The sequence below is a fragment of the Leptonychotes weddellii genome, chromosome 14 (assembly GCF_054177405.1).
Source record: "Leptonychotes weddellii isolate Sample4059 chromosome 14, ASM5417740v2, whole genome shotgun sequence".
NCBI lineage: Eukaryota > Metazoa > Chordata > Mammalia > Carnivora > Phocidae > Leptonychotes > Leptonychotes weddellii.
In genome coordinates, this window is record NC_138382.1 from 72,438,153 (window position 1) to 72,451,122 (window position 12,970).

General features: G+C 51.2%; 1 protein-coding gene across 7 annotated transcripts in view; it reads left to right on the forward strand.

Annotated features, from left to right (window-relative positions):
- The window catches only part of MVB12B (multivesicular body subunit 12B), a 249,661-nt gene that overhangs the window by 160,198 nt on the left and 76,493 nt on the right, over window positions 1–12,970 (forward strand). For all 7 annotated transcript variants that reach the window (XM_081803602.1, XM_081803604.1, XM_081803603.1 and 4 more), the window contains one exon: window positions 8,838–8,932. In XM_081803602.1, coding sequence (XP_081659728.1) covers window positions 8,838–8,932 — 95 coding nt within the window. The remainder of the gene's footprint in view (window positions 1–8,837; window positions 8,933–12,970) is intronic.

Here is a 12,970-nt window from a genome sequence, read left to right on the forward strand (position 1 = left end):
TTCATCTTGGCTGGGATAGTTCTGTGACTCTTTGGGGTCATTTCCTATTTTCATTCCTGCTCTGCTCCTTTTTTCCTTTATATGTATTGACAAACATTTGATAGCTCTGCCATTCGCCCTCACAGGGTTCCAGCAAATGGATAATAGGGGAAAGCAAAATCTTCAATTATCTTAGACCACTTTATCCTCAAACTAAATTCTCTTCCTTTAAAGATTTTACTTGAGAGAAAGAGAGAGAGAGAACGAGTGGGGGGAGGGGCAGAGTCAGAGAAGTAGGCTCCCCACTGAGCAGGGAGCCCAATGCGGGGCTTGATGCCAGGACCCCAGGATCATGACCGGAGCCAAAGGCAGATGCATAACCGACTGAGCCACCCAGGCGCACTTGAACTAAATTCTTGAAAATAGTTACTTGCCTGGCCGTAGCAAGTAAGTCTTGTCATTCTGCCTTTTTGAAAGTTGATTACCTTTTTTCCATGAGCACCTTTTTCTTTAATGAAGCATACCATCAAAACCAAGCCTTCGTTCTTGTTCTTACTACTCTTCTTAGCCCAACCCCACCAACTTCAGACCTCAGGCTTTTGTAGAGTTAGGTTCAACACATTGCCCTACAATAGTGGTTTGCAAACTTTTTGGTCTAGGACTTCTATATCTTTAAAAATTGAGGATTCCAAAGAGCTTTTGTTTACATGGCTTGTGTTTACCTATAATTACCTTATTAGAAGTTAAAATTGAGAAGAATGAACATACAAGTATGCAAGGAAACCTCAGAGCGATGACCCCATAAGTCACGCAGCTTCTAAAAAATTCTTTCTGGGGCGCCTGGGTGGCTCAGTCAGTTAAGGGTCTGACTCTTGGTTTCGACTCAGGTCATGGTCCCAGGGTTGTGGGATCAAGCCTGGCATCAGGCTCCCCGTTCAGCAGGGAGTCTGCTTGAGATTCTCTCCCTCTACCCCTCCCCCTGCTCATGCTCTCTCTCTCTCTCTAAAATAAATAAATCTTTAAAAAAAAATTCTGCTTGTGAGAGGAGAGTGAAAAACACGAGTGTTGTCTTAGGTTTTATTATGAAAACAGTTATGACCTAATGGACTCCCTGAAAGTGTCTTGGGAACCCACCCCTGAGGTCCCTGGAGGACACACTGAAAACTGCTGCCCCTAAAGGTGGTTTTAATACAACTGTCAGCTCCTGAAAAACAGAATGGGAGTTGTAGTTTCACACTACAAAGCTTCCTTTGCAAACGTGCATGCATGTGTGTTCACACGTGTGTGTGTAAGAGGTGAGAGATAGGGGCGCCTGGGTGGCTCAGGTAGTTAAGCGTCTGCCTTCGGCTCAGGTCATGATCCCAGGGTTCTGGGATCGAGCCCCACATCGGGCTCCCTGCTCCACGGGAAGCCTGCTTCTCCCTCTCCCACTCCCCCTGCTTGTGTTCCCTCTCTCACTGTGTCTCTCTCTGTCAAATAAATAAAATCTTCAAAAAAAAAAAAAAAAAAGAGGTGAGAGATGAAAGTGACGTCCATCTCTAACCATGAGTCTGCCTCTGCCTTACCAGCCCCCATTCCCTCCATGCTGCCCTGTGACAGTTGGAGGGGACATCAGGCATCACCACTGCCTGGGCAGAGCCATCTTCATTATATGTGGCCACTGGGTCCAGAAGATTAATGGTAACATTTTAAAAATTCACACAGACCTGGAATCAGCACTAGAAAATACAGATTTAAATTAACAAGGAAAAAGCAGAACCCCATCAAAGGAAATAAATCGTGCTGGCAACTATTGTCACCTAATAAAATGTCTTCTATAACTGAAGGGCTTTTATATGGAGCTGTCTGCAGCTTAGTGGCCATGTTAATTGAATGAGGTGCCTAAAACTGACTTGGGGGGGAAGAAATGAAATTTCCCTCAGCATCTATTTAGCCAGAGCCGTTGTCAGCAGCCTGTGTGATGCTGACCTATTTGTTACACAATGGCCAGTCCCTCCTGTGGAGAGCAGTGATCGCTCAGCAGGGCATGTCCGTGTCCTCTGGGCTGTCCCCTGCATAGGGAATGGGGAGGAGAGCTTGGTACAGCCCCCCCTAAGATTTAGGGGCTCTTCTCGCTGGAATTCTCCAGTGACCAGACAGATTTGGGAATAATAAGCCATCATTTGAGTCAAGTGGCAGAAATTGTTGGCCTCTGATGGTCAGTTTGTTCCAATGGTCCGAGGCCTGCTGGGGATGGTACTAGAAAGTCTTCATCTCTAGGTGCCTCTCTAGGTCGAGATGGTTTCCTGAGTCCTTAGGTCTATCTCTTGGCCTGCTAGTGATCTTTATGAACTTTCTTAAAATCTAAAACACAGGGCTCTGCTTACAGAGTAATCAACAACTTTGGGGCCCATTGAAATGACCTCGCCAAACTTGCTGTCCACGGGGCCCCAGCAGCCGTCACACTCTTAGACTGCTCAGTGTGGCTGGAAGCCATAGAGTACCTGCTCGTTCTTAGAAACCTCTGGACTGGGTGCTTCAGAAGGGCTGAGCATCTAGGGTCCACGGTCTGCCCAAGTGCCTGGCTTCTTTCTTCTTTCCTCTGCCGGCAACACCCAGCATTATGAATGGCGTGTTCCTTTAATCCCTTTAGACAGTTAGGCTGTGGGAAAGGAGCCAAGGTGTTGGGTTAACCCATCACAACTCCAAGTGTGAAAATGAGGATTTTGTATCTCTTCTCGCTAGATGCTACAGTAACAGGCGTGGGCTCTGGCTGTTAGTCTTCTAAAGTATTTCAAATGACTGTAAAATATTTCGTCAGACAGTTGTTCCATAATTTTTTAACCAGTCCCCTATTGTTTGAGATCTGATTCCAGTTTTTGGCATTATAAGCAATGCCATGATGAATGTATTTACTGTTTATGTAAAAATATTCATGAGTCAGAAATAGCTGCATTTTCCAGTTAACCAGCCCTGTCCTGGGGATGAGAAAGAGACAAGTGGGAAGTTTTCATGTAAGTTTCCCCAAATTATCTCAAAGTACAAGTCAGAATCGGATTCACTCATTCATTCAGGTATTAGGTGATCTTCCAGGGCTCCCCTATTTTAAGTGCCCACCGTGTGCAGGGCGCTGTTCTAGGCTCTGGGGATATGGTGGAAAGTGTATGGAGATCATGCGCTGGTGATTGTGAACCAATCAGTAGAGGGGGCAGGGTCTGCAGAGAGGAAAGTGGGGTGTCGTAAGAGTGACTGGAGGCAGGGTGCCCCAGCAGGCATCTGGGGGGTGGCCTGCCTGTGGGAGGAGCCAGCTTCTGGATAGCTGGAGGAAGAGTGTTTAAGGCAGAGGGAACAACAAGTACAGAGGCCCTGAGGCAGGAATGAGAGTGCAGGGAGCTGGCAAGGTTGGAGGATGTGAGTGCAGGGACCATGAACAAGACAAGCTCAGAGAGAAGGGACGGGCTGGAGTTCGCAGGACCTCCCAACCACAGGGCAGTTGGATTTCATTCTAATGCAGAGGGAGGGCACCAGCAGGTTCTGTCATGGTCCTGGACTGAGGCCCTCACAAGTGGGACGCTGAAATAATGGCAGGAGTGGGAAGAATCAGAATAGGAGCTGTATGTGAAATTATAACAGACATTCTACTTGTGCATGCCCACCACATGCCGGGTTCTGTGCTGTCTGCTCGGCCTGGTAGCAAGGTGTGCGTGAGGAGGCAACACGCTGTCCCTGAAGGGCACCCAGCTCCCGGGGGTTGGTGCTGGGACTTGAACCTAGGTCAGGCTGACTCTAGGGTCGGTGCTGTTAACTGCCACCACTGCTCTGCCTTCCTGGGCATGTGGTTGGGCCGTGGGTTGTCCCATTCTGTTGCTTTTCCCTTCATGACGTGATACCAGAGGGACTGTGGCCTGCCCGCCGGGGTCATCAAGCTAGTAAGTGACCGAGATGCTGAGTCCTTGGCATCATCACTTTCAAAAGGGTCTCGGGATGGACCATGCAGTCCTCACTCTGTATACCTGAGAGTCAAGATGATACAACAGGGTAACTTCTGGATAATAGTAATAACCCCCGGAGGACACGTGGACGCAGCTTTCTGTTTGTCAGCTTTACTTCTGAAGGCCCCTGTTCCCTGTTCTATCAAATGGAGTTAACTATTCCTATCGGAAAAGGTTGCCGAGAGGATGAGGTGAGGGGTGTACATGAAGGAACCCAGACCAGTGCCTGGCACGGCGTCCACCCCTCCCCCCGCCCGGGGACCTAGAATCGCCTTTACTCTGAGGCTCTGCTGATTGCAGAGCCTCCCTGGTTCCTGTCGTCTGTCATTTTCAGGCTAATCTGACGCTGCAGTGCCCCTGGGCCGCTTCTCCTTCACCAGGTGACTTGCTCTTCCTCTTTAACCACAGGTTATCTGTCCCCTCGGCCCCAACTGTCCATTCTCATTATGGGAGGCTTTGCTGTGCCTTTTCGTCCTCCCATCCCCACATCCCCTTCCTGTGTCCGAACAATGAAGTGAAAAGCAGCTCTTTGCAGCGTAGCGAATTTTTCTCCCTAAAGCTGTCCCTGGTCGGGGGCTTCTCTTCTCTCTGGATGCTGCCTCATACCCTCTTACAGCAGCAGCTAAAGCTGGAGTTCAGGGTGACTTCATTTCAGCTCACCCCATTCCTGTTGAGCAATGACTCTGTCTAAGATACAGTCAGGTCTGCGACTCGAATGCTGTTAATTTCACATGTGCTCTTATCAACCACACATTGTCTGTAGGAGGAGATGAGAAACTTTCTTTTTCTCTCTCCCACCCGCCTCCACCACCTCCCATAAATTCCCAGTCACCACCACTGGTTCCTTCTTATATCATACCCGTTTTCTTCCAGAGCAGAGAGGAGTGGGATGCCTGGTATAATACAGAGACCACTTGAGTCTGATTGGCAAAAACACACATGGGCAGAAATGGAGTCATAGACGCTCTGGCAGTTTATATCAAAAAGATCCAGAGGTCTTGATGGAGTAGGTACAACACCTGATTTGGTCAACACGTGTCCAGTTATTGTCTACTCCAGGTCAAAAATTGTCCTAGAAAATGGGGTCCAAAATTGATGAGCTTTGGCCCTGTTCTTGAGGAGGTCACAGTCATGTTAGGAAGACAGGCTTGTATCAAATGCTTCAAGTATTTTGTGCAAACCGGAGAGAGGGGACATGCAGGCATGCAGTGAGCCTGGAACAAGCCCAGGGAAGGTTCCACCAAAGAAGGTATGCTTAGGTGGGGTCTTGAGGGATGAATAGGAGTTTGGAGTGTAGGTAAGGAAGAAATGGAGATTCTAGGAAGGGGAGCAGCCTGGATAAAGAGTCAGGCTAAGGCATGAACAATACACGGCATATTAAGAGATTTACAGGACGTTCCCTCTTCCGGGTAGAGAGAGAAGTAAGCAGTACAAGAGACAGAGTCAGGAAAGGTGGGCTGGTGTGTGAGGACAGCTAACATCAGGGAATGGCTGGGGATGAGGTTGCCTCGGGAAGGCATGTGGAATGAGGAGAGAGCTCAAGCAGAACCCGTACAAACAGCAACTTTTAAAAGGTTGGAGGAGGGGCCAGAAAGGACCATCTGCAAAGAAGAGAGGCTGGCCAAGGGAGGGAGGGTTTCGGATCGCGTCTGCCAGGCACAATCGGATGTCCCAGAGAAGCAGGAAAAGTTGAGACCAGGGAGTCCACATTGGGCAGGCAGCTAAGGAGCCAGGCACCTTGGTTTCTCTGGTATATCCTTCGTTTTTGAGTCCTGTGTACCATAGAATTTCCCCCAAACTGTTCAGAAGCTTGCAGCAGGACACTTTGGCAGGAACTGTGAAGGGTCTACACACAGTAAGTGCTCAATAATTGCAGTTTCACGAGAATCCCCACTGTAATTTGCTGCTCCATTCCAGTCTACCATGGCATCGCTGTTTTATTTCCTCACTTTCCCACACGCAGGCAATCTTTTAAAATTGCAAATTGGATCTTTTCACATCTCTGCTTAATCCTTCTAGATCAAGTCTGAGCTCATGCAGGGCCCCGCTGTGGTGTGGCCTTGCATCCCTCTTCTGCCTGGTCCCACACCCTCTCCTGGCCTTCAGGCTCCGGCCACTCCAGCTTCCTTCCAGGTCCTCCCTCCACCACACTTCCTGCCATGTAGGAGGCTCGCTACAGAGTCTGGAGCCCTGCTCCCCGTCCTCCCTGCCCGGCGGTCCTCACTTCCCCCACACACAGCACTTCTGCTTTCCCATTTGTAAGCAGGTGTTCCTGTAACTTTGTGGGTATTTTCATGCCCCCCCTTCCCGCCCCGCCGCCCGGCTGCAGGGCGAGCTCGGTGCACATAGGGGTCCTGCTGTCCTACCACCCTGAGGCCCCATCTGCATTTTCTCCTGCCAGACTCTCAGCCCCTCTTTAACCACTGCACGGCTGGGCCGACCCTGTTTTCTCTTCTGGCTCCTGCTTGGCATCTTTGCTGCCACCCAGGTCTGCCTGTCTTCCAAAGTTCCTCTAACACCCACCTTGTCCATGAGCCTTCCTGAATGCCTCCAGCCCCTGGAGGGGCCACCGCACTGCACAGATGTGTGATGCCCTTAGTTTGGTTGGATGCACCTTTTGAAAGTGCTTTCAAGACTTAGAAATCTCAAGGTATGGCAGCCCTGCAGCGTGGTTCTTCCCTGGCTTCTGGAAATTCCCTCACTGTGGAATGGTGGGTGCAATAACAGCGCCCCCCTCAGCCAGCCTCATGGATGTGCAGCCAGCGCCGGCCCTCTAGGCCCCAGGCTCCGAAGGCCCCACGTTCAGCATACTGCTCTGTGTCAGCATCTCGAAATTCTGACTGAACCAGGGCCTCGCGTTCTCAGTTTGCACTGGGCCCTGCACTTGTCTTGTAGGGGCAGCGCGAGGAGCCAGAAGAGACTGTGTGAGCTCTGCCTCCCCCGAGGCCTGGCACACGGCAGGCACCCTCTGCGGGGTTACCTGTCATCATTTTAGCTCTGCTCAACCACAGTCAATAATTCATTCTTCTGTTTGCTCAGCTTCATTGACTAAGTGCCGTGGTCGGAGGCGTTGATCAACTGTGTAAAACCCTTCTGCAGCTGCTCCTTATCCTCTCAGGGTCCCAAACCTGGCCAGCCTTCAGAGTCACCGCTGGAGCTTGTTAAAGACAGATTTCTGGCCGCACCCCAGGCCCACTGACCCGGACTCCCCAGGGTCGTGGCTCTGACTCCGTATTGCGCTGTGCCCTCGTTTGTGCTGTGATGTGGGCGGGACAGAGTTAGGAACCCTCGTCCTAGGGGATCAAGTCTTGCAGCTTGGCAGTGGTGGTTGTCCGTTCCAACCTGGCCTCAGCCTGCCTTTCCAGCCTTGCTGCCACTCGTACCCTGACCCTACGCCAGACTGTTGGCTTTCCCTGACCACCCAGTGAGTCCCTTTTACTCCATCAGTACCTGTGTCCTCCTCTGAGAAGGTGTCCCTAGAACCCTGGCCCCCTTATCGGAACTCTTGTGCTCACTCAGCACCCAGGCGCATGTCCTGTTGCATCTGGTGGTTTATTTCTACACCTCGATCCCCTGTAGCCTGGGAGCTCCTTCAGGGAGCTCATCCCTGCATCCTTCGTTAGCATCAGTAATGAGCAGACACTCAGATTCACTCCACACATGTCAGAGTCTCCCTGTGCTTGGGTCTGCTGGTGCCCCCTCCCCCCAGCCCTGAGTCCAGCCAGTGCTTGGCAAGCCGCCCCCCACTGGCCACCCGGTTGAGCCAGGCTGTTCGTCGCACAGGTGTTTGCCTCAGTGCTCACGCTGCAGCCCAGCAAACCAAATGCCTTTACAGCCTTTGGTGCTCATCTTGTCGCCGAGAGACTCTGTGGGAACAGGTCTTGCCTAGAGAACCTTCCCTCCCGGGAGCCTTGTATGTACAAGAGTCATTCCTAGAGGTCATGCACTTGTTTGTAAAAAAAGGCAGCGTGTACAACATAAAACTTGTAACAAGTGCTCCCTTCCTCGGTCTTTTCCCTTTTGGAAATGACTGAGTCCGGCCAAAACTCAGGCCACCGAGCTAGTTCAAGCCAATCCCCAGTCCTACCAGTAAGAGGCTTTATTGTTGTTTTATCCCCCAGACCTGTTGGGTTTGAAATATATTTCCTATCATTTTAATCTTTTTTGCCTTTGCTAAAGGCAGCTGATGACCACACCAAATGGATTTTTTACTTTGATTGAATACTCAGGCTCTGTGGGCACTGTGAGCTTTAATGACCAGCACCTGTGCCATAAAAAGACCGTGCTGGATCGATCAAAGGTGATTTCCTGAGCACCTACTGTGTGCTCTTGCCAGAGGGCGAACATGCAGACATAGCAATTCAGAAGAGCATGCCATTCTGATTCTCAGTGGTTGTTCGTTTTCCTGGACTCACGTGGGAGTAATGATACTCAACACCTTCATTCACAAGGTGCTTCTTGCGCTGTTTTCAGCGGCCCTGCGAGACAGGAATGAAAGCCATCGGATGGAAAATGGAAGCAAGACGGCGGAACACACCAGGGCTCCTGTTCAGGGCCCACATGTTCTGCTCCTGTTGGTGTATTTTGCCCAGTGGGCAGAGATCTAGACTAAGTTGCCGACCTCCTTGAAGCACGTCGCACATGCCATAAGGCTTGGGGAACCCCTTTCCTCCACTTGAATGTTCCTCTTGGAATTGAAAAAGGTGGTTGCTTATGTCTGGAAACTTCTGAATTCCTTGGGGGGATTCGAGCTGTTGGGGGCCCCCCCGCTCACCAGGGCGCCCCTGCTCTGTGCTGCAGTGTCTGTTGGTGGTGCGGGTGCTTTCGGAGCCTTGGGGAGTGCTCTGTGTGCCCTGTAACCTCCTTTCTCCTCTGTCTCTCTCTTAGGCACATCTCACTAACGCTCCCTGCTACCTTCCGAGGCAGGAACAGCACTCGGGCTGACTATGAGTACCAGCACTCCAATCTGTATGCCATATCAGGTATGTGGGGCCTCTGCTCATGGCCAGCTACCGCCGTCTGTGTCCTGGGCACCACCTCCCTCGGCGTGTCTCCTGGCTTCGAATGGCATCTGTCTTATGTCTCTTTTTCACCCTGCGAGGGGCCTGTTCCCTGCAGAGATCAGCCCTTTCCTTCCTTTGTGTCACCTCAGCACTTAAAGAAGGGCTAGATACTCAGCGCATTTTGAAACTAATGATGAAAAACAATGTGTGGATTTCACGAGCTTGAAGGGAGGTTTCCAGAGAATAGTCACTGCATTGTTCACCTGCCAGAGCCAGGGCGGGTTTCCCATGGGGTCTCGGGAGCAGCACAGAGCTGAGGCCCAGCCCGCTCACCAGCCTGTGTCCAGGTCTGTCCTCACCTCTCATTTCCCAAAGCCAGGTTTGTGGCCAGAAGGGACGCGGGCGGTCTCCCCTCCCGCCCCCATCGTAAGGGTCTGTGATTTCTGAACTCGGCCTTGAAATGGATGGTGGTACCTTGGCAGGGACCTCAGCAGTGCGAGTTTGCCTTTCCACCTTCACCCAGGGAGGGGAGCGCTTATAGGCCTGATTGCAGAGTGGAGATTCATTAGGTGCCTGGCAGCGCAGGTGACCCGCTAAGAGCCGGGGAAACCCACAAGCTCACCTCCGATTATCCTCAGCCTCCAGTCGGGGGTGTTTGTAGCTAAGGGGGAAGTGGCAAATCAGTGCCCTTACCAGTGCACACCCTTAATGGTGAGTGACGTTTTGAACACGGGAACATGGCACTCATTCATGTACCATAATGAATCCGTTATTTAAAAGGTAATCTTTTTTCTAAAAATTGCAACTTGGGGTTACTAAATAGATGAAATAGAACAACGGTATAATTCATGTCAGTATCAGTTTCTCTTGTTATGATCACTCCCTAATAGGTTTGGAAGTGTAAGCAAAAGCCAGTTTTTCCATTTCTGGGTGGGGGAAAGGGAAGACCCAGGACGTCTTAAAGCCCTGGCCCCCGGCCGCCCCTCCAGGAGCCTGGCTCCCGAAGGGGCAGAGGGAGCGTGTTGTCTCAGAAAAGCACCTCCAGGGAGAATTTCTTTTGTGCTGTGGCTATTTCAGCAAAGTAGACAAGGAGCATAACAAGTGTGGAAAGATGACCTATTTTGTACAAAAGCTGACTCTTTCCCCAGATGCCGCGTGGCACAGTGGCGCAAAAGAGGTCTGCGAAACCCAGCAGGGTGGCCCCGTTCCGAATGCGCAGTTGGAAAGCTCAGTCAAAGCAGATGCCTTTTTCCCTCCAGCTTGCAAACCTTTTTCCGGCCATGGTGTTCAGCTCCCCCCGCCTTACCTGGATTTTCTGATGCCTTTCCCAGCTGTTGACATTTCTGCAGAAAAGGGCCCACAGAGCGAAATCTCCTCTGGTTTGGCAGGAATGTTCCTGTCTGCCTGTGGACCACTGCTTCCTCGCCCAGCAGCTTTGATGAGGTGTTGTCTGGGTTCATTTCAGCTGTGAGTTTAGCAACACCAAGGTAACAGCCTCAAGACACAGGGGAAGCCATTCAGAAACTTCCTGTTACATTTATGTAAGTGGCAGTTGTTCGGATTTTATCTTCCAAACAGAGGTAGTGGAGGCTGCCCTCCCCCCTCCCCCCCCACCCCGCCCCGCCCCGGCAGCAGGCAGCCTCCAGCTCCTCAGCGGCTGCAGGCACCAAATTGCTCCACCAGGGTCCAAGACTGCTTTGTGGGAAGGCTGCCAGAAAGAGCCCGCAGGGCCCGCTGGCTCCATAAGGCCTGCAAGCTCAGCACTGGGCAACCATGGTGCAGCTGGAAAGCCTCCCCGCCCCCACCCCCACCGGCTGCCTGCCTGCGAGCCGTTCTGGTAGAAGGGAACAGAGACCACCTCTTCCCCCTCCCCCCCCCCATGAACAGCGTTTGGCACGGAGTAGCACGTCTCAATTTGGGGTTGCAGAGTTAAGGTTTCAAGTGGTTTATTCCAAAAACAGTCAAGGCAGAAGTGTGCCCCAGGCCCTCGCCCTTGCCCAGTGCCGGATGCACGGTAGCTGGAACTCTGCTGCTAATGGAACAAAGCTTCAGACTGTTGCGAACCGGCTCTGGCTCCGTCCACCGCAGGCTTCGGGGCTGAGCCTTTGGTGCAGACTCCTGGGATGCTCTGGTTCGTTCCTGGAAACACTTAATGACGGCTCCCTTCACGGGCAGGCCCTTCCGAAGAGAAGTAGATTTCCAAACTATGCAGTTTGAAAAGCGAGCAGCCCACGTTTAACTTGTATGTGTGGTTATTAAAGTAATATTTGCTTTTCGATGTTTTCTCAAAGGCATACCCGTTAGTCTAGCCCCTCTCCTGTCCCTCTCACGGAGGCCTCCAGAGGGAGAGGCAGTGCTCAGAGTTGCTGAAGTAAGGGGAGGAGACGCAGAGGTGCTCGTGAGCTGTTTATGGGAAGGAGGAAGGAGAGCCTTTAGCCCAGAGTCTGCGCTGCCCAGGAGTACCCTCTCTGACCTCTGGGGCAGGTGATCATCCTGAGGTGCTGCTCCAGTACCTCCGGTGTCTGGGACCACCACCTCCGACCGGCCCGTTCCGTCTCTGCGAGGTCCTCCCTTGTCCAGCTGAGCTCATGTTCATACCCATCCAGCCATTTGGGGTACAGATGCGTTCCATCGGCCAAAACGTGCCAGCTGTTCAGCCAACAGTTCTCTCTTGCCCACACAAGTGGGGTGAGGGGCTTCTGCTAACTCAGTGCTGAAATCCTGAGAAGCTCATGTCCCTTGCTGTGCCATCTTGTACCCTCATCACACTGCCACAAAGCCCACCTTTGATCCTCACGTGTACGCCAGTAAGAATTTCTTCTGAAAAATACTTAGAGGTGTACAGAAGGATTTACCGTCAGGGATGAGCACTGCTGCTGCTTAAAAATAATACTCAGAGAAGGGGTTTGGGGGTGGGCCTCCTAAATGCCCAAAACAAAAGCAAAGGGTTAAATTATGAAACATTCTTACGTTTGATGCCTTAACTCTTTAGGCATCAAAAAATAATGATTTGGATAAAAAGGTGTGGGTGAATGTTGTTAAGTGACAACCAGAATGTGCAATGTGTTCGCATTTAAAAAAATATCCAGGAACACCTGGGCGGCTCAGTCGGTTAAGCGTCCGACTCTTGATTTCCACTTAAGTCGTGATCCGAGGGTTGTGGGATCAAGCCCCACGTCAGGATCTGTGCTCAATGTAGAGTCTGCTTAAGATTCTCCCTGTCCCTCTGCTCTTCCCCCTGCTTGCACACATGCTCTCTCTCTCTTTCTCCCCCACCACCGTAAATAAAAAATCCAAAGGTCTGGAAAGGTACCCACCAAGGTGTTTACAGTGTTTTCACCAGACTTTCCTGCTCTTTTCTTCTTTTTTCCTTCTTTGCAGTATCTCATTTCTGTATGTTGGCAAGTGTTACTTTTATAATAAAAAGTTTGGGGGCACCTGTGTGGCTCAGTCAGTTAAGTGCCCAACTCTTGGTTTCAGCTCAGGTCATGATCCTTGGGGTCCTGGGATTGAGCCCCACGTCAGGCTCCACACTCAGCACAGAGTCTGCTCCAGGATTCTCCGCCCCCCTCCCCCTGCTCGCTCTCAAACAAATAAATAAATCTTAGAAAAGAAAAAGTTTAGACCCTAAGCTCATTTGACATGCACTTAGTAAGCCGTGCTGGGCCCTGTGATCACTTTGCCTTTTCTCAGTGCTCCCAAGCCTCCTGACTCCCAGCAGGCTTCCGAATTCTACTGGAAGTCACTTCCAGGCCACAGATCAATAATTTTCCTATGGTCCTTTTAGAAAATATGGGGGGTTTTTTCCTTATTGTCCAGTTACTGGAACCTCCTGTCCACTGATGTACCCCAAAGACCACTGACCACCAGTCTAACACTGCGGTGGTACAGATGTGGACTGGGTGTGAGAGCCCCGCTGCTTGGGCCATCTCCTCACCTGTCTTGTTCCTCACATCCCACATTACCATGTCACTCTTCTTGTTAGGGCCTGAGGATGATTTTCCTTGAAAGAGGCGA